Here is a 23,902-nt window from a genome sequence, read left to right as displayed (position 1 = left end):
GTCACACATTGCTCTTCCTAACCCATTAATGTATTTTTATGTATGTTTATAAACAAAGGATAAAAGCACTTCAGACTGCATAATTTATCTCAGCCGTACAGCATATAATAATGGTGATGAATCACCATGTATGTACAAATTCATATATATATATATTGTAAAGAAGCTCTTAGCTATAGACAGTCTGGTGGTAATATATACATATTTCAATGTATCAAATTATTTCATTATCATGCACTGACCCAGATGTGTATACTTTGAAGGTTGTATTAAAAACAGCCTCGCATAGTACTTATATACACAATTAGAATCATATGTATATATGTGAATGAATTAAAAATACCTCTCTTGAGAAGATCTTGAAATATATCATGATCATCTCATCGCGTCGTTCACCTGTTCCTGAGACTCAACCGTTCAAAGATCTCATCACAGCGAATCAGCAGCACGTTTTTATCGGTGGTTACTTTTGCACGACCTTGTCGTTATAAATAAAACTCGTGTGTATGTAGTAGGTATGTGCTGAGATCAATCCGTTTTATATATATATTGTATATATATAAGCATTTATTACGTATTGACGACGTGTAAGGTATATTAATAAACCTCGATATATTAAGATCATTTCTCAAACGCAGAAAATCTCCAGATATTTTCAATTAGCTACTGGAATTCGTCAGCACTAGTTTTTTTTATTATACATTCTGTAGTTTCTCAACATGAGATATATTTAGCTACACGTGAATTACTCAATCGAAAATAATGTAGGTCTCAATAGCAAACATTAACAGTTAATTTAAGAATCGTTATTACACAAGTACATTGTGAAATTATTGATCAGAGACTCATATATTTAATAAACATAAGGAAGAATCTGTAACGATAATAAAATGTGAAAATTAATCTATATTAATATAACTTATAACAAAAATAGATATCAAAGTTTTATGATAACATAAACAAATGGAAATGTTACTTTAAATGTCTAACAAGAAAGCTGTAGTTAATTAAAAAAATAAAGCTTAATTATTTTTTATATATTATTTATAATAGTAGGAGCAGGACATTTTAATATATCTCATATTGACCATAAACATAATATATTCAAGTCAAATGGGGTGCACTACGTTAGTCGTCAAGGTGTTGAAAGATAAAACGATAAATGCCTCTAGGCAATGGTGTGATATCTAGAGTCAAATGATCTGGGGGTGCTTTTTATATTCCGTAATGGAAGGTCTCTATTCATCGATGAAATAATGAAAAGCAAAATTTTTCTGTAATTAAATATTAAATAAAGCACGTGGACTCGATCCTGTATCATATCATTAAAATCATGCACAAATGATTTTTATATAAATTTTTAAAAATATTTTAAAACATAAGAAAATGATTGGATTGATAGAATATTTATGGGCCATAATCAAACAAAAAAAGATGTTATTGAAATATTATTATTTTAATGGTATTGAATGCAACAATGTTGTTGAGTGATAATATAATTAAATCATTAACATATTTTTTAATGATGAATTAGAATTAAATATATTTTTTTATTATGTACTAAATCGTACTGTTTTATCATTTGCGTTATTATGTTTTTTTTTAATGTATATTACTTTATTTATAAATTTAAATTATTTTAAATATAACATTTAGTTATAAACGAAATATGATAATTTTTAGGTAGTGCATTTTGCATAGCAATACAACTTATCAACTTAAAAACTACATAATAACTTTGAGGTGCATTGAATTTTTAATACACGACAGACAAAACACTTACAATTGGTCGGCCGGCGAGTGATAAATCTCCTCGTCGATCGACCCCACAATCAGCAGCAAACATTTGACTCGGCTGATTTAGGACGACACGAAAAAGGACGCCATTTAAATTTAGTAACAACTTTGATGTACTTTACAACCTGAATATAGCCATTGCTAGAAAGGCGCTACAATATATTCTGCGCTTGGAAACTTATTTATACGTCGGTTATTATGTACATACATATGTAACAATAAAACTATAAATATATATATGTACATATATGCTTATGTAACGCGTATTTATATATTTTTAATCTTCAAATAAACAAAGCTCAGTTGTGGTAAATTTCCTGTTCTGTAAAAGCTATCGTTTTGAATAAGAAAAACTGTTTAGTTAGATTGATATTATGTACTTGTAAGTTTAAATAGAAAAAAAAAAGATTAAAACAAATTCAATAGAATATAGTTGGACAAGAACATTTGGATAAGGAGAATACTAAAATCTTAAGCACGTGTGTTTCTTCCGTGTATAATAATATACAGTACCACTAACTTTTCCTTCGAAGACTTGTCAACACAATTTTTAATGCTTAATTATTACCAAAATTGACATAATGACCTTGAATACAAATAAAAAAAAACTCAAAAAGGCCATTGGCAATATGGTAGTCAAGCAGACGAATGTCGCAGTTGTGTTTGAATAAGATATTTTTTAAATATTCATAAGCATTCTGAACGTAGGTCAGTAGAAACTTATGTGCTACATTGTGTAATATTTTAAAATATATATATACTATATATTATATTCTAAGCAGTCTGAAGCATAAGTGTAGCTGTGATTCCTCGCGTATGGTGAAGTCATTGACTTTGTACATATACATTATTTTCAACCTCACTGGTAGAGCTACTTTCTTGAGATCATTTAGATTGTCAATGAACCTTTCCAACAATAAATAATGACGTAGTAGAAAGATATAAATATTTTAATGATCAAGTATTTTTTGCATGTTATGAAAGTGAAGAACTCGAAGCATGAGCAACGCCAAAAACCTGATTCGGGCATTCCAAAGCGTTTAAAGAGACTGGAGCAGTACGCATAAACAGTCGATGGAAAATTTTTAACTGCCTCGAGCTAAATAAAGAAACAACAAAAAATCAATATAAGATTGGAAACCAGAATTATTTTTTTTTATAAATAAATACGTCCTAAAAATAATACATCAGGTTTTTATCAACGCTAATATGACAGTGAAGAATTTAATACAACTTATATATGTATGTTTAATGGCACATGTTAGTTAAAAAATAGTTATGTGCATAAATATATGTATAAGCGATAAAAAATATTATTTTTCAGTAAAAAATCAGTTTTTCTGTGGCAGATATAAGTAAAAATAAAATATTTTGATTTTTAAAATTCTTATACATATTATATATTATTATGATTTGCCTTTTTTTATTAAGGATTAAAAATATAAAAGTATTGTGATAACCCATGATCAAAGTCAAAAGTCTCATCAATTTTTTCGTTACCAATCATTAAACGGCATACAATATTAGTTCCAAAGCATCCATCCATATAAACCGTGGACTTTACTTGAAATAAAATTTACAAATATACCGATTTTAATATAATCGCAAATACAAAATCTAATTAGATCTGTATTAGACAAAAACAAAGTGTCTGGTTCCGTCCCAACTCACAGACGTTGGTCAAAGAACAGATGTCTAGAAGGGACGTTGAACTTTCCCGCAATTATCATGTGTATAAAAGCCAGATAACTGTCATACAGAATTACTTCCTTCAGACACTTCAGTCAGAAGCTTACTTTTGCAGCCGTCCATCGGGACGACTCCGGCCGAGACGTGGAAGCGGACCATCGGCTTGCCGATGGGAAGCGGTTGTGCTCAGTGCTAGGGTTGCAAAAGAGCCGATAGGTAAGGGCTTATACACAACCTGAGGATGCGGGTGGGAGCACCCGGGAACCCGTCGTTTCCTAAAACTACCACTTTGCTTCCGACTTGGAATAAACGAATTCATGTCTAAACAAGTCATCTTAATTTTACAAGTAGTTAAGAACTAGAGAATACATTTTAAATATTACAGCATGATAAAATCATTTTCAAATATTTATTTTACTATATAAACATAGTAAAATAAATATTTAAAAATTATTTTATCATGTAAAATTGTATTATATGAATATTAAAAACTATTTAGATTCATAAAAGTTAAATTTAGCTTACAGTGCTGATGTTATTGTCCAAAGTATAAATGTGCCTCTTTATTAAGTTTGTTATGATGTTATGGACAACGTTGTTTATGTTACAAACGCACTTAAAAGTATCCCATATCTTTCAATTGAATTCTCTACACTTCCTTGTCTACCAAGGACCATAAACACCACATAAACCCAATAAGTATCTAGATGTAACCGGCAATAGGGTTTCGTAACTCGTTACTAACTACACATAACCGAATCGCAACCAGAACATACGTGTCACATGTTCCACGGTTAAAATTAGAGTGCCGCAACAAACGTTTAGTTTTCATTAGTCAGCCGCGAAGGACGGAGAATCCATCTTCTCACGACACAAAAAGGTTCCTAAGTCCTCCTAAAAATAACCCAACATTGCCAGTTAAATTTGTTATCAGAATAAATTTTGATACAGACTGTACTTAGTGGCAAGGTGTGTTTGTAAACATTAGAAGCATCGCGTCACAAAACGATCAATATATTTTGACAGCTGGTTTAATGACTTCAAATACAGGTGTGTTTACATGCATTTTTAAGCGCGATAGAAAGAAATTTTGAATATTAAGCTATTTTAATAATAATAAGCTGTGAATTTATCAGTGGGCGACATATCATTTATGTGTATAAATATATGTTACATTGAGTGTGTAAACTTAAATTTTCGCTAACATTTCAGTGAAATCATATTGAAATACATTTTTACTGCTAGATATATATATATCTCTACTAGTGAAAATATAAAAATATTCATTGACAGCATAGTCAAATATATATACGAAACGTAGACAAACTGCTACCGCCTCCCCAAACCAAAGAGGAAAGAAACGTAGAATTGAAATCTAGCGTCAAATACCTGGGCTTACACCAGCACTCCAGTATTTAACATAAAGAGTGCGTTAACAATTATTATTTATTATACCATATGCTTGCTAGGTGTGGAGTAACACAAATAATGGTAATTTTTTTGTATTGAAAGTCATCAAAAGTAACGCTATAACAATATTTTATAATTCAATTTTTATACTAATTAAGAAAAGTCATTCGATAAAATACTATAAAAAATAATTTAAGTAACCACACTAAGTTACTAATCTGCTGTATCAGATAGAAACAATTGCATATATTGTTTTAGAGGCTAAGGAGCACATTTGAAAGGTTTCAGCTTAATATACTTTAATTAGCACCTAATACATTGGTTTTTTTTTATTCAAACTATAATGCTTGCACTACACTCTCTGGAAGTTGTCCGAACCAAAGTTCAACTGACATCGGCCGAGTTCGCCGACTTTCGAGTAGCGGCCACACTGCCACAAATTTCATATGCCGTCCGGACGGCGGGCGTGAAAGACGTCCGCACGGCGGCTGCTGTCATGTACAGCTGGCATATTTGCGCGCGATCAAAATATGTGCCAAATATTCGCAATTTTTAAATTGTCATATTATTTAAATTACGCTACTGATAATTATAAAAATTTTGTGTGGGCACTTACCAATACAATATCAGTGAAAACTTTTCGGTCCTAAATATGCAATTTACGCAAAATCTTTGTCGGCTTTTGCAAAATGCCATAAGGCATAAAAATAATACTTCAGAATACAAACACGACATCTGTGACTATCCTAGAATTTGTCGCCATCGATTTTAAATAAGAATTCGTTATGGTGTGACATTTATATCAACCGATCAAGGAAAACACATCAGGATTTGATCGAAATGATTTTTTTTAACAAAATCAAGTACCACTAATTATTTTTTAATTATTTAATTTTATATGAAAAAAAATATAAATCTGTTAAAAGAATATACTATCAAAAATATAATTAATCCCTTTTGGTGCCCTAAAATATTCTAAGATGTCAGTAAGAGTATGTTGAAGTCCCCGATAAGCATGTGGTATTATAACTTGACCACGTGACCCACGATGCAGCTCGACGTGCGTGTTAACCATAGGACGCCTACGCGCATACTGAAATTGAACCGAGTTAGTCGTTATATCTCAGTTTGCGAAAAACCATATCATTATCTCTCTCACTCTCGTCACTTAACATGCGAGAGAGCGAAAGGGGAAGTATCTGATCGCTCGCGCTCGAAAGAGCAGCTCCGACTTCGGTCCGTTTGCCGACAATGTTTGGAAGCACTTGAAGCTGGCCAAGTCGACTGAACTACCCCCACTTTACCTCCCGTTCTCGGTAACCTCGGACAACTTCCAAGAGATTTTAGAGCGGGCAGATCCGAACTCGACCGAAGTAACCCACTATATTCTCCGTCCTTGGCCAACCTTGGCCAGCTTCCAGAGAGTGTAGTGCAGGCATCATAAAAATATAAGAACATGAAATGTAATATATATGTTACTGTCAATATTTATTAGATGTGAAAATATATTTTAACTGGCATTTCAGTGAAATCATATTAGCTGAGGAGTCCAAACATCGCACCGCAAAATCATTTATAAAATAAACGCAGTGTATTTGTAGACATCAAACAAATTGATAGCATCCTATATAATGAATCCAATATAATATAATATTTTAATTATCTATTATGTTTATAGCGAAAAACTAAAAGAGTTTCGTCCCAGCCAAGAATAGACGACCACAAAGGGCGAAGCCATCGTTTATAAATGGTAAAGAGAGAGAAAAAGGCAAAGTCGAGTTGGAGTAGACAAAAAGAAGCTGCAGAGGAGAAAAGATGCCGAAATAGAAGTTGCGACTGAGTCGAAAGGATGACGGTGTAAAAATAGAAGACGCTTATTTTTGCTCCTATAATTGGTCGAGGATATAACGGGACTCGAGAGTGGAATTACGTGACAAAGGATTGGTCGACGGGATCATAATAGAACGAGAAATATTAAATTTAGAAGAAGTGCCATCGTCTCCTTAGGCATGTGCGAGCACACGGTCCATTGTTCGAAGAGAAGAACATAAACAGTCATACTACATCACATGCCAAATGAGTAAGATAAATATTGCGCAATGTCTTTGTTCAAACACATCTTTAAAAATTATCAGGTTTTTTAGTATGTTCCGCATTGGCACGAAAATAGTCCAAATCTTTGTCAGTGTCGATGACAAGTGTAATTTCCCATGGCAAAAACAAGCATGAGGAAAATTACGACGAGGATCTAAAATTGCACATCCCGTTTGTCCTTCCTGTGACAGTGGCGCCTAACCGGCGGTAGCTAAGTTTAAAATAGCTATGATCGTATTAGACTAATTCGATTACCACATCATATAATGTGGGTTGGTCATAAAGCTTCTGGACTTGGATAAGCTAAACTTAGTCTTATAAATTGGTAGCATTTTTACGTATGATTCAAAAAGGAGTTTAATACAATGCTATTTTTGCTTTATAAATTATAAATAACGTTTTATGCTTTATGAATAATAATAGAATAAATTTTCATTAAAAAACTAGGAGCTTCTTTCTACACGTAAATGCCGTCTAAGTTATTCGCATCCTTTATTGATTAATATTACAGCATTTTTGAATCGGGATCTATAATTTAAAATCAACCGCAATTCACTGCCAGCAGTTACTATAAATGATTGCTAGCATATTTTACAAAACCAGCACCATTAGATACATAAAGTGACTTGTCGATAAAAATATAAAAATAAATATTTCGCAAAAATTAAATAAAAAAAATCATATTTATGTAATTTCACAGTAACTCCAAACATGTGATTGTATAAATCCAGCGTGCGTGTGTTTTGGATAAAAAGTGGAAGCTCTTAACTGCGTATTTAATGTCAACTACGAGGAGCTGGTCCATTTCGTATCATTTCATTTATATATTTTTCTTCTTAAATATAATTTATAAAGCGTTTTAAGTCACTATAATGTTAATTATAGCATTAAAATAATGCTATTGAATAACTAACTTACAATGAAATACAATGGTAGAGCTAAGCTAAATATAGATACTACATATGAAGTAATATGTTAATATGAATATTTACATACATATGTCTATAGACTATTTAATTCAATATGCAAATACTTGTTTTATAATAAAATTAATAAACATATAAAGATTTTTTTCATAAGACTAAAAAAAGTATTTGCTGAATAATAAATTTAATAAATAAGTTATTTTATATTAACTGATGAAATAAGTGATAAATATACTTTTATAACATAAACAAAACTGATAAAAGTTATCAGACACTCTCGCTCTATAAGCATTCAATTTTACTGCATCAAATACGTAAATAATCATAGATTACACATAAAGAATAAAAATTCAACGCAATAATATATTACTTAGTATGTATACACAATCATCTAAAAATCCATCACGCATAGTATATCATTTTAGATAAACAGATAATCAAAAATACTGATAACCTCTAAATTATTTTATACGATCAACGATTAGATCATAATTTAATGTATTATCAAAAATACACACATAAAAATAGAATCAATAGATTAACTTGTATCGTTTATAAATATAAACGATGGATCAAAAATATCTATTTCATATAAATATACTACATATATGATAAGGTTTCAGCATATAAAAATAATTCTCTGATCAGTATATTATAATAATTCGTATTTTTAAACAAGCTTATGATATCAGTGTTTTATAAATATACACTACTGATAACGAAAAAGCTGATATTGAACGACCGGGATCAAAGTGTAATAAAACGTGTTGAGTTAGCTAATGTAACTTAACGATAGTTTGCGTAAAAATCATAAAAAATAATGTAAACACAAATCATCTGAATAAATAATAGAAAAATATCACGTGAGTTCGGTTGGGTCTTTGTTTTTTTTATAAAAATAAATAATCGTTGTAGATAAGGTTTTGTTAACACGTTGTATAATTGTGATATAATTAGATACAGGAAGAAAAACACCACATGTTATTATGATTGTTGATTTGATAGATTTTTTATGGAAAATATAAATAAAGTAAGGAAAACTTTAAAAAGAAACGCAGACGAGATAAGAAGACCCATACCAAATTTAGAACACACTCGAAATCGCATTGAAACAACTCGCTCTCAACGGCGTCACTGTCTATATATAAAACCACTTATCTTTTCGTTTTATTTCATTTTTTGTATTATAAGATATGATATTGGCTGGTGTATAATTTAGGAAGAATACAGATATAATTAATTTAATAAATAAAATCGCAGAAAAAATGCATAAAAACTATCGATGCAAGAGTGCCACTTATAAGATACGTCGAAATAAAATCAGATATATAAATAATAAACAAAACCTTTAATTTTTTATATATGTATGTATATGTTCATCATTATTTTAACATTAATCTAACCAATCTAAAGTTGCAGCGCAAGTACAGATGTCGCTGAAAATACAATAAATATTTATCTTATCGGCAATATTATTGCATCAGTTTTATTAGCAATTAATACACGTGTATAAAATAAACAGAATTATTACAGTAAAACAATGCATTTAATTGGGTATATTTTCTGACCGTAAAAATAAGGTATATCCACAACCACCACAAACTAATCAGTGAAAGAAAACTTTATATAAAAAGAAACATTTTCAGCGATTTATATACATTTTCTATACAAAAGTCAAAAACTTTCTAGTGAAAAACTCGTTATTGAAAAAAGAAAGAAATATGTTTAACAAAGATAAGACTTAACTAAAAATATAGATCTCTAGAATCTGTAACCATCATTTTCATATAAATAAAGCCAGTGCTACTAGTCCAAAAAGAGTAAAAAGTATACTCGTGTAAACAGTTGATACATAAATAAAACTATTTATAAAAAATTGATAAAAAGACTGATAATGTTTAATATTTTTGATACAAGATAAGTTTTAAAAACATTTTAAATGTTTTACCTTGATTTTAAATGCTTTAATGAGAGAATATTTATATTTTAATAAAAAAAATGTAATGAGCAAGGTCTATAAAATATAATGGATGCTTAATCAGTATGTAGTATTGTATTGTAATGATGAGAATTATTATTTTATTTGTATATACATACAACTCAATTTACCGTGTTATTGGGGATCTACTGTATTTCATATTTAAATTCTATACTTATTATTGATGGCAAAAGCTAGTATTGAAAAACCATTTGCTCTCACATTTTTTAGTCAAATACTTATTACCGACAAATGTACCTCAGCTACATCATTCAAAATCGACTTATCCTCAGTTTCGTTACGTTTGTCTTAAAATAATTTAATTTAATTTCTTAACCATATTATAAAATCACTCACAAGTCCGAAAGTATCTGCAAAATTTCGCAATAAGGAAATGACTCAGTGTAATTCCCAGTAAACATTTTATGCAAATAGTCACGGAAATTTTATAGGAGCAGAGTATGCGATAAAATACCTAAAGTTGCAATATGTAAAATAACTAAAATCAGATATCAATCTCTAATGTCAACATTTATATTACAAAAATCACTTGTAAAAATTGTAGTCTGTCTGACTGCTGAAAATAAAATTTCTTGTTATTTTTAAGAAATTTTATATAAAATAATAAATAAAGATTTTGCCATTTATAGATAAAAGTTATTGTCTTAATTGAGATTTACAATCTTAAATTACATTATTTGTTCACATCGAAAATGAGTAAACGGACTAATCACAAAATTTGCTATCACGCGAAAACGCGTGAACGGAGCGTAATGTGTTGATACCATTACAAAGAGTACACGAATAATAAAATCCATCTCTATGTATGAATTCTTTAACATGATTTCAGCGAGTTACTTATTAAGCTGATAAGTCTGAATTGATTTTATTTTGTAAGGGAATAAATGTTGATCGAAACGAAAAAAACAAAAATTTCGTGAAAATGTTGACTCGAATGTATTGAAAATTCATCACCATAAATTATGGGTTGACTTATATTTTTAACATTATTAAAAAAAAATAATGTGGGTCATAATTGATTAATAAAAATCTACAGTTTAAAAAAATACTATACTAATTTAGTTGCATCTATAACGCACAAAACGTAATTTTTATGTTATAACTAGGAAGTCTGAGGCAGAAATACAGTTTCTTTTTCAGACATTTAACCGCGTATGTGCCAAAGTATCTTTGCGTCGTACGCCACCTCAAAGCCGCATATTTTTAGAAATAGTTTTTGTTAAAATTTGAATCAATGTTAATTAACAAATGTCTAAATACCCTTGAGCAACGTTTGTCAGTTATCTAAGTCCTATTTAGTAACGATTCGGGTTATAACACAGTTATTTACAGGCATCGTTAGCTCAATCCAATCACTTTATTAATTAATTAAGTGCAGCGTTATGGAAACAGCCGCTGTTTGCGGCGATTATATGCAAATGCATTCGTCTCGTCATGTTTCCCAGACTGCTAATTTGCATTGCAATTTTAACTGTTTCCATTTGCGAAAGCAGCTCTTGTTTGTTCAGTTCACCGTTTCGCTTGGTAGTTTATTTTTCTTAAAAAAAAATGATCATGTAAATTCGATGTATCTATTAGTATCTTTGCACAAACACAATCACGTTTTGCTACACGAGATTATTGCAATAATAATCTATATTCCTAATCAATTAGTCGCCATTATAGTGCTTGTCCTGTGTTGGTTTAAATCTAAAATAAAGCGTTTGTCTAATGAACATCAATATAATACATTTAAGCGCTGCTGTTGACAAAACAGTATAATGGTTTATTAAATGTTATCTAATACTATTATATCATGGTATCTAACCGACATATAACTACTTCATCCCTATCGTAACTTAATACAAAATATGTACAATATATATATTTCAGATTTTTTATTTTGCTTATAAAAAATTTGACTCATTGATGTCATACTTTATATTATGATACATGATATATATTGCATAATTCAAAATTATTTTTAATACTTTTTCAGGGTTCCAACCACTTGCAAAATTACTGTTAATGTTATTCTATGCAAAAATAAAATCAGGAAGAAATAATTGTTAATAAAAATGAATATTATTATATTATTATGTCACAAACCACTTATTAGCACATCCATCTCGAAACATTTATTACTTATAATCACACATAAGTAACGGTAAAACCACCCTTTTGTATAAAATGCATGCTTGGATAGACAGTGCGTCATATCGTGTGAAAAAATACTATTGTTATTTTAACCTCTTCTTAACGATCGCCGAAAGTAACTACCCTGCAGTTTCGCTTTTAAATCGTGAACATAATTTGTGGGTGTATCTAAAAAGCGATACAATTGGCCCACCAATATTCTCATCTGCGATACGCTGTCTCAAATCAGCAATATAAAATATGTGACATTTGGTAACAGAGAGGCAGAGAATGGAAGACGCTACCGATACTCAGAAGAGCACGAGAAATATTTATTTCCTACTTTCTACTCTAGCATCTGATAACGGCGGCTACATTTTCATAAATATATGTGATATTTTATAAATGCTTAATAAAATAAACTGTTATCAGCTTTTCCTGCAACTAGTCTGCAAATTCGCATTCATGTGACCCAAAAACTCTAGGCAAAAATTTTAGGCATGTCTTATTACCGCTATTGATATTGATATTGCTTTTCCTGTAGTCTTGATACGCATAAATATACTCGAATAATGACCCTGCGGTCCAGGTATGAGTCATTTTATATTTATTTTTAAACAAAATATTTTTTTGCACGTCTTAAAAGACTATTAAGCTTTTTTTATTAAAAACGCGACATAAATACGGCAGACAATAGCAAACCAAATTTAACAACGAAGGTCACATTTATAAAAAATTATCTATTCATCCAAAGCGTTTCGTTTATAATGTGAGCAACTAAAAAATATATATTACGTTTTTGGAATTCCAACAATTTTTAAGCGATGTAAAAAAACAGGAAAATCGGATTGAGAACGTGAATTCCAATTCTCAGAAAGCACTTATCAAATGTAAAGAGGTAAACCATATCCTATAAACAAAAATGCGGTTTTACACTCGAATTGCTCGGACTATATACTTTTTATGACTGCTTTAGATTGGCCGCAAAAAGAATACTTTTTCAACTAAAATTATAGGTAGTATTTTTTTCGTTAAAAATACTGATGACAAAATACCTACTTGAAAATATAGTCATAAATTTTGACGTTTTATTATCTAAAATCAGTTTGCACTGGTTTATCAAGTCCGGTTGAAAAGGCATATAAAAATTTATAGTTATTTTTATCCATAAATATAATATATTCAATTATCCTGTTCTAAATTTGATTATAGTGATAACTTAATAAAGAAAAAAATTGGCGGATAATCTTTTGCTGATACAAAATTTTACCGAAATAATATATATAAATATATTTATATTTTAAGGGATTTTTAATCATGTGACGTATTAGATTTATCAGGTCTAAGTATCATTAATGCTGTGTTTTTCCTTAAGCAATTCCTTATCGTTCAATGATCCGTTTTTATTTTATGAAAGAAGAAAATTCTCAAATTTCTCTCGAACTTATTATTATATATGGCAATGATAATACTGTCGCTGTCACTGGTAAATTGTACTTTGAAAAATGGTTACTAAAAGATTTTAAGTATTCATTGGGTGGCAAAAAGGGAGCAGAAGCGAGACTATTATTACTTTGGAATCAAGAAGCTCGTTTTATAAATTCTTAAATACGTATTGTAGCGACCACACTCAGATGATTAGGTTTAATGGGGTCTTTGTCTCAAAACTTGCGTTAATTTACTATGGCCAAAATGATCATCCATTATCAAGAAAACAATAAATTACGACCATATAAATAACACGAGTTTTATTCTTACTGTAAATATTCTATGTCATTGAGAGAATATTTCTTTGATTCACAAGATTCACGTCGCTTTTTAAAGGCGTATACCTATTTCGCCGTTCTACGAAGCGACTGCAGTGATTGGCTGGATGATCGCTGCATAATTGCGATTGATCAGCAAGCTTTGCAGCCATGGATACTGAAGCCTGGACTCCGATGAGGAGAAGGCAGTCACCTGCAGTCACTCGAAGACTGATACAGACACTTAAAGAGACCAGCAGACGCCCGCCGCCTGCGGACAACATACGATCATGGATTCACACATCCCACCGCCAGCTTCTCCATCGCCACTTGGAGAATATACTGTCGCTACCACACCAATGAGAACTCTGAGGATCGTCCACTGACATCATCCCTTCGCCAGCTTCTCCACTACCGCTCGGAGAAAAAATCGTCTGTCGCAACATATGTAAATAATATGTAATAAAACTCTTACTAGATTCCACTGGCTTGAAGACATAATGAAGGGGTATATTATAAATTTAATAAATATTATATTGCCATTAACTACAATTTTTTATATCCAATATCAATTTAAATGTATTCACCTATAAATGCATGTAAATTGTAATATTTAAAGAAATAAATTCAATGTTCTAGGATATCATAAAAAATATCATGTTCAAAACTTATTTAATGTAAAATGTGATTCACGTGAATTTTTTTTTGTGTATTGTCAAACCGATTTATTTTAATGCGTATGAATCTATTTACTATATAATTTTTTTACAGCACAATAACCCAGTGTGTATTATAGTATAAAGGCCGTTAATTATCATATCTAATATACATATATACGTAACACGCACGTGTAATTTAACACAAAAATAGCATTAACCGAATGTGATCAAGTTAAAAAAATCACGTTAAAAGTTCATCGTTTTCGATCTTAATTGCTTGTTTACGGAAAATGTAAAAACATTACGTAAAAGGCAACACGTTTCATTTTATTCAGCATCAACAACAACATATACTGGGTGTATATAATCAACGATACTTAACTGCTTTTTACATTTTCCTTATCTTAACTTTGACCGATTTTAATACGTACTTAACTGCACCAAAGTGTCTTACGTTAATCGAGAATTTTCGCCCGAAAATAATAATTATTATTATTTTTGCGAATGAATTATTTTTTGACTACCAATGGAAAGTCCGAAATAACCGTGTTATTATTATAAATATAAACCGGTTTATATGTAACGTGTATGGGGTTGCTTTACGCGTGACCACCCCAACAAGTAAACGACAATACAAGAGGAAATGTGTGATTAAAGGGCAGTTTAATATAAAAACATTATTTGAACAGAATTGGAACCAAGTATTTTTTAATATTTAAATACCTTTACAACATGATTGTTAAAGTATTTAAATGATGAATTAGTATCTTAACTAAAAATAGCTTATGATATATTTGACCGATAAACAAGTTGAATTTTTAATATTTATAAATAATTAGTATTTTTAAGTTTATTGAATTAACAAATTAAGATGTGGTTTCCCGTTGCTTTTTACACTATGTTTTATTGGTCTTATGGCTTTTTTTTAAATTAAATCTTGTTCAAATTTGCAAATTAATTTAATAGTAGCTGAATGTTATCGTTGCAATCAGAAAATATCTTCGTAAATTTTAAATAAAATTTTGGTTATGAATATTTATATAGAATTTTTACATACCTAATTAATATATGCATACATGGCTGTTAAAACACGCATATTTACTAAATGTATTTAAATACTATCAACGGTAACTTTAAGTATTATAATTTTATTATACATAATTTTTCCACGATCTTTAATATGATATTATATAGCGAATCCACTTCAAGGAAACGCTTAAAACTTAATCGCAATATCAATCTCGTTATAATAATATTCATATCGCTATTTATTAGTTATGCATGAATTGTTATATATTTATAAACCTAACATGTTATAAAAATATATTATAATCATTATTCAAATAAATATACGGTCTTTAATCCTTATTAAAAAACACGATAACGATTTGATGACTCATGTTGCTATTTTTGCTCGGTAATCGATCGTTTTATTATTGTGTCACGTTGAATATACATGCACGATATATAATAATTGATGAAAAGAATAGAAAACACACATACAAACTTGTATATAAGTACATAAATTATACTATAAACAGGGCAGTAGAAGCGTCGACGCTTAATTAGCTATTGAAAGCGTAGCGCGTGTCGCGTTTATTTAATATCATTGATACAATTGGAAGTGAGCTAAGATCGTAAAATGATAAACAATCATATATGTTGATGGTTTAAACAATGTGAATACAGTTTAATAAATATCTAGCCTAAACCTTAATTTAATCGCTAAATAAACAGTATGCTTCAACACAATGTGATAACAAAAAGCAATTTTCATGCTGTAAAATATGTAAGCTACGTAAAATATGTAAAATAAGGAATCAGCTCAAGGTAAAATATGTCTCTAAGGTCTTGATTTAATATATCATTTTTTTTGTAAGTACAATATATATATGGCTAAAAAAACATTAGTGAAAAATTGTGCATTATATAATTTTTTTTAACATACATAAATAAATCAACTATAAATTCAGAAAAAAATTATAAAAATCGTTCCTTGAGACGCTAAATGGTTTAAAGTAAGACGATAACTTTTTGTATCATAATAATAAATAAATTATAATTAAAGTACATTATAATTTATATATCACATTTAAAACTTGTTAATGGAGTACTTAGTCAATATAAATTTTCACAGGACTTTGTCACAAATATTTAAATAAATTAACCTTTTTTTAAAATGTGTTATTATGTAGATAAGTTCATACTATGTAATTATAATTTTATTTATATTTATTAAATACGTAAGTTAAAAGACAATAAATTTAAGAACAAGCAGTACTTGTAATGTCTGAATACCATGGTCCGTAAGATCTAGACTGGTATTCCAGAGGTTACGGGTTCGAGCCACAGCAGTGGACTTGAAAATTTATTTAGTTAAAATGCGCTTTTAATCAAAATTACCTGCTAAGTGACATACAATAATTATAAATTAAAATATGCATAATAATATCTAGTTTAATATATAGAATTTTGATAACTTACTTAGTTGGTCCAGATTATTACCGTTGTAAACTAATAATAAATATTTTCTCCGATTCAAGATATAATGTCAGATACAGCACGTTTATCTTAATCAATAACATTTTTATATATGATATATAAAATAATGGAATAACAGATAAACATATGATTTAAAAATAAGCAAATTTTTGGCAAATAAGTCGATGAAATAATTTTTTCGATTCAAGAGATTTTATTTTATTTTTATTAAATCTTCTGTTGTAACTTGACAGGCATTACAATGCGTTACTGAGTAAGTCAATCAGACATAATGAATACTTACAAGTAAGTATTAACCACCAGTCTGTGAATCGGTGACATCTATATTAATAATTATAAAATATTATATGCTAAGCAATTTATAATAAGTAAATGTCACTGCAGCTGGGGTCGGGGTTTTTTTTTAATAAAAGCGCATTTTAATAAATAAAAATTCGAGTGCCGCTGCCGGGTCTCGAACCCGCAACCTCAGATTTACTAGTCTGAGATATTATGGACTACGCTATTCCGTACTTATGTTATAACATATAACAAACATTATAGAGATGACAGTATAAAAATATTTGTAACTGAATATCAGTTGAGATAAAACATAAAATATAAACTAATGTTTTTTTTCAATTAATTATGGAAAATAAGCTGCGATAAGAAAGGTTAAGGATAATGCTAATAATATAAGCTCAGAAGCTCAGAAGCATAGTTCACATGTACATTTAATAAGTAAGATTTTCACTAGAAATTTTACCTTTCTTTTTACTAAACTCAACATTACAAGACTTTTTTAAGTGGAAACTGTTAAATAATTATAAAATAATTGTATAATTTAAATGAAAACATTACTGCTACATCAAAAGCAGTTTTTTTAGATGTATTCAACCTTATAAAGCGTTGCAATATAGCTATTTAAGTAAAAAAAAAAAGTTTTTCAAAGTAAAACGAAATAGTTTCTCTTAGGTAAAAAATAAAAAAATACAATAACAGACGCTCAAGACATAAGCGTCTATTTTTCTAACTTTACTGACTCTTTAAGTAGTATATGTCAATGTCACTAGCGAAGCACATATAACACACATGATGCTTGGCAGATGAAAATTAGTTATATAGTTAATGTCGACAACATTTGATAATTAATTAATTAGTAAGTTATAAGGACAATTTATTTAAATGAGCAATATATAAAATATTGGTTCTATAAAACGAATAGTCTGCAACGAGTCATTTTTCGAAGAAAAAATCCCTATATTATTATTACAAACATTAATGCACAAACACATTGTTTCATGGAACAGAGTATTTATTTTAATGCACATATCTCTAATTATTATTGCATCGAGCGCTTCGAATTGTACGACTCTCCTCTATTACGCGTAGCCTGTTGCGCACAACACGTTCAAAACAAATACGCCCACGTTTGCTAAAGTGTTTGTGGCGTTTAAAAATATAGTTTTATTTTATAGCACATTTTTTATAATGTTCATAATAACTTTAAGGCGTTAATAGAATAAAAAAGCCATGTGCAAATAGTCCCACTTTCATTAGTGTGCGACAAACAAGTTTCGAAACGAGAACACGTGTCATTTTTGGCAGCATTGAAGCTACAGAGGTCTAATTATTTACCAAAAAATTATTCTAAGCGCGTCTGTTAGGAAATGGACTGGAGAAAATTGCAAATAGCGTCACGCGTCAACGTCTTAACCTCCGGGCTCGTTTCGGCAATTAATTGTTCCAATTTGTTCAGTTTCCATTTATGTATGTACATAAATGTTTCGTTAATTTGTTGACAAAATTCACCCGCAGATATCGTGTTTACTGACGCGCGTACGTAAACAACGTATCTTTACAACGTTTACGTAGAAAATGGCGATTAGAAAAATCTTGTTTTTTTTCATACTGATACATTAAATACACAGAAACGATTAAAATGTCATTTTATATATTAACAATTTCACGAATTAATTAAAAAATGGTAACATGTAATACAGTTTTTATAAATAATAAACATTTTAAAAAATATATTTGTCTATTAAAAATATTTTTAAAATTATAATTCAGTCAATTAGTTTCGAAACATATTTCATGTATCTACAAAGTATTTTATAAAAAAAAAACTATTTACCAATCACAAATAGTCTTAACCTCCGCATATACAAATATTTAAACACGTGGAACACCATAAATAGCTTGAAAAAAATAGTTGATATACTTTTTAACAAAAAACAGCTTTTTAAAAAAATTAAGGATATGTAAAAGAAAATTAAGATTATAATTCTGATTAATTACTGGATTTTTGTTATTTAAATTACTGTTTTTAAGCATTTATTTAAATGTACGGATGAATAATGAGAAAAAAATTGTTGCATTTACGCGTTAAAAGCGCAATAAAAAAATGTCGCACCGAGTGCCTTTTTTACGATGACAAGTGCATATCGAACGTGACGAGAATAAATTTTAATTAGCTAAGATACATAAATTTACGGTCTTTATTAATACAACTGTTAATGTATTATAATAAATTAAAAAACTAGTTGAATGCGAAACGATAAGTGCGAGGTTGCTAAATCTTTAATTGTTTGAACCCCAACTAAAAATAGTATATAAAATAAACAATAACACTCAAGCAAGCATGGACTTCACATTAGTCAGACTAAACTTTATAAGCGCGTACAGTTCTATTTGAACTTATTTTTCGTTAGCATTCCATCGAGAAATTCTATTTGATATCCCCAACACTGAGGCATACTCTGGATTTCAGATGTAGTAACTGGACCAGGGTTTACATGTAGAGAGAAGCCGCTGCTTTGATATTTAGCGTAGCTTTACTTATGAAGCTAAGCTAACTATCGAAGCAGTCGCTTCTCTCTTCATGTAAACCCTGCTCCAGCTACGACATCCGAAATTCAGAGTTCAATCCGATCTTTGAAGACACCATATAAATCAAATATTGTTGCATATTTAACATAAAAACTGACTTTGACTTATATAAAGATAAATATCAACGACAAGTTGACCCAACTTCCTTGATTTGTGCTAAGGTAATTTACTTGGATTTAGAAAATTTAAGAAATTAACCCGTTAAAAACTTTTTCGTTCATTAATTTTTCAATTCAACAAAACAAACGTGCTTTTTATCTCTTGAATCGACTTTTACTTTATTTGGCACAAATATTATTATTTTTTGAAGCATTATAAAGATAATAAACATATTTTTCTTAAATTCCGTTACTATATCTATACTGTTGTAAGTACATTTTTAATTGAATATGAAATAAGTAAAACAAGTTTTATTTTAAAGATGCAGCGTTTGATATAAGTATTTTGCAAAAAAAATAAGTTACTTTAGAAATATACAAATGAACACTGTTGCTTTTAAATTGTCCAAATAAGTCAATTTATGGAGAATAGATACATATTATCATGGATAACAAATAATATAACTAAGATTCTCAATTAAATATTCGATTATGTGATTTATTTGCCTGATCTTAGAATGAAAGCATCGAACAACACATATTCTCAAAATAGTTCCGCTCCAAAATCCATGGTTCATTATGCGTTTTTTTTTGGTACGAAATACGACTATGAGACGCTTTTTCTCAACAACAAAAATGCTTTTACGCTTTTGAAAAACGGCCGTATCTACTATGACCGAAATTCGCAGAAATCTGTTATTAAATGCAACAAAATGTTGAAAAAGCCCACCCTTTATTACGGTTTAATGATTATCTCAAAAACAGATGTGCGTCGCAATTTTTTAAATGTGAAGTTTGTGCTACGTTTTTGTATTTATTTATTTAAAATGTTCCATAAAATTTAATTCTGGTGATATGAAAAAGTTTAAATGAGAAAATAATAATAATAAATTAAACATTTTCCTTTTGACGCCCTCACTGATAAACAATTTGCACAGCATTGTGTTATGCATATTTTATAAAATTATGAGAGTAATTAATAATTAATTAAAATAATTATTTTTAACCATTAATTATTTTTTAATTAAATACTTATATATAGGCAATTGATTCATTTTTGCACTAATTGGGTAAATAAATTAATATCGGTAAAAATCGAGAAAAAAGTTACGAATATATTCGAATATACGAATACTTCATCGATTTTTTAATAATTATTCGAATAGTTAAAACTACGAATAATTGAGAACTCTGAATATAACTATAATAGACGTCTTTGAGTAGCTCTGGTAGCTTCTGGTTCTTTATTGACACTTTCATATCTTACATTTAGAGTTACTTTCAATGATGATGATAAAAAATATGGTAGCAAAGTGACAATAATAGACCATTTTGACTAATAACTACAAATATTAAAGGTGAACTTAACTAATAACTGTTAGAAGATTATGCAAAACTGCAAAGTTATGGGCCTAATTACCATACAAGTTTTAAATAGAGACAAAAATGTTGAGTTCGTCCTTAATATTCTGGACGCTTCATAGGAAAGGATGAAAAACATTATATTAAGAGAAAAGTTTGTGTGTATAAGTTCTATGCTTATCCTCGACCGCTTGACATTGCGACTCAGCCGTTCCAACGTCAACGGCCTCTTATCTTCCCATCTACGCACGTCCTCAAAGCGCATAATCGACGCTTCTCAACACATTCGTCCGATTTACACAAATCGTACTCATGTTTACATAATGCGTTACGCGCTCGCCGCTCTTTGAACGGGTTCTCTCTCTCACACACACTCTCTTGCCGAGAAGATAACGAGTAAATTTTCCGACTTGTTCTAACAAACCAGCGATAACAAACGAAACGGACACTCACCCAGTTTCATGTACATAGTTTCCTCCTGTTCCACCGATCACGACCTCATATCACTGATCGTACATTATTTATGTTTTGAATCGACACGCTGCACACGCACTTTCGGGTTTGTTGAACTGTCGTTGCGCGCAGATTTTCGGGACCTCCTCGGGCGTCGTGGGAATCGGTTATCGAGGACCTCAGGAATGCGGCACGGTCGGTTTGCGCCGCAACACACTCACACACAGAGAGGCACACACACTTCAGCCGTAGGGATATCACAAGTGAAAAAACGAACGGGTTCGTCGTTTTTAGTGTTTCTGGCGCCCCACGGATAGCGCAGCCCGTCGGCGTTGCACGAGCGCATTCACACACACAAAGATGCGGGCGAGCGAAAGACGCGCGCGGCCATACGGCACGACCGACCGAACGGCTCTGGTGTACTGCCGACTGCTCGACCACTTGTCGACGCGCTATCCAGTATCTGTCGTAGAGCAGGGGCTACAAACCGGACGGTGCGATAATTGCAAAATTATTTTTTACACCGTGCCGAAGCGAATAGAATGCGGACGTTAGAAGAGAGGCGTGTGAATAAATTTGATAACGAATATAATCGCTCATTCGAAAAACTCTACCGTTCGTTCACAATATGACGGGCTATCGGGCCGATAACTGAACGATTGACAGTTAAAAATAAAATATATCAAAATACTTATTTAGTAGTTACATTGTTAAAAATCGTAACGCACGAGCGTGTTATAATTATGGATTTCAGTACCGGTTATACCGGTATAAGTACAAACATTTACCATCGAGACTATCGGTATTACAAAATAAAATTCCATTAGTACCGAAAATTAAATATATTATGTAACAGAGGCTGCTGGCCCTTTTTTATGATAAGGATGGCTGGCGAAGTGAAACCAAAAGCAGGTATTGCGTATAAAAATATTTATTATATCGAAACAATAGTTTCTGCCGTATAATAATGCTCATGTTTGTTAATCAATAAACACTGTAAATCACGCGAGTGGTCCATTAATTAAAATAAGGATGGCAATACCGGTATTGACTGTTTTTCTCTCGGTAATACCGGTTTTATTGCAATCCCTAATTACAATGCGTGATATATTTTTTAACATTTATAAAGGAAATCAGTGAGTCTTATCCGAGTGTTTCCAAGACAAAATAAAATTATCCATATCTTTTTTAATTTGTTTTAATTAATGAATATTTCATATAATGCTAGAATTTTAAATTACTTAGCTACATTTAGTATGCTAAAAACCAGTGTGCCGTATAAACAAGATAAATAAGATGTATCGCACTGCTTTACAAATTCCAGATTTTTTTATGCTTATTTAGAAATAGTGACCACGTTACAAGTAAAATCTAAATTATCATCAAGTAAATAGCTTTACTAGGATTTAAATGAGATTTACCAGTGTCTAGTTTTTAGCTTATGTAACAACGATTTATTAATAAAAATAAGCATTAATAATTCATATGATTTTTAATATATATAAATTGTTAACCTATATAATTAATAAATTATAAAAAAAAACACTGCAGTAATTTTATTGCGAATTATTACCAAAAAATATTCATTGATTCTCTAAATAGTTATATAAGAAATTTGTTTATGAAGATTGGATGTTTTTTTAGCAAAAACTTAAAATATAAATACATTTATTTGAGTATTAAATTCGAGAGATATTATTTCGTGTTTTCTGAATCAATTATCTGTAAAACACATAAGTTAATGATCAACAAGAAAATGTTTAGAGTGATTGAAAAGCAGTTTTGACAGTGTTTTTAAATTAATATTACAGTTTTAAGAAGACTTTTAATACACTTTTTATAATTATTAGATATGAAGTCTGGACCAGATGATAAAATCGGTTTTAATTTATTAAACTTATATTTGATAGCAAAAGTTCGATTTTTTAATCATTAAATCTGGAAATATAATAAGTATCAATATTTATAGAAATATTTAAGAAAATATAAGTAAACGTTTTGAATGAACATAATAAATTTCACTTGCATAAAGATAAAGCAATCCTTGTGTGAATATATCATATAATAATATCGTGACTTTTGATTGACATTTTTATTATACAAGATTTCACAATATTTATGCGGGATGTTCTATTTGTAAAGTTTCTATCAGAAAATAATTTCAGATATACAATAAACATCT

The 23,902-nt window shown here is 29.9% G+C and overlaps 1 protein-coding gene across 5 annotated transcripts in view; it reads right to left on the bottom strand.

Moving 5' to 3' along the window:
* The window catches only part of HDAC4 (histone deacetylase 4), a 215,708-nt gene that overhangs the window by 41,500 nt on the left and 150,306 nt on the right, over positions 1 to 23,902 (bottom strand). For 4 of the 5 annotated variants that reach the window (XM_088201151.1, XM_088201493.1, XM_088201410.1 and 1 more), the window contains exon 1: positions 21,721 to 22,136. The exons of the other annotated variant lie outside the window; for it this stretch is intronic. In XM_088201151.1, coding sequence (XP_088057277.1) covers positions 21,721 to 21,736 — 16 coding nt within the window. In that variant the 5' untranslated portion in view covers positions 21,737 to 22,136. Of the gene's footprint in view, positions 1 to 21,720; positions 22,137 to 23,902 lie in introns of those variants that run through there. 5 annotated transcript variants of the gene reach the window in all.

Source organism: Plectrocnemia conspersa, unplaced genomic scaffold, assembly GCF_051122295.1.
Source record: "Plectrocnemia conspersa isolate PC_06_02 unplaced genomic scaffold, ASM5112229v1 ptg000001l, whole genome shotgun sequence".
Classification (NCBI taxonomy): Eukaryota; Metazoa; Arthropoda; class Insecta; order Trichoptera; family Polycentropodidae; genus Plectrocnemia; species Plectrocnemia conspersa.
Note: the sequence above shows the minus strand (reverse complement) of the source record. Positions and strands in the feature narration are given on the sequence as shown.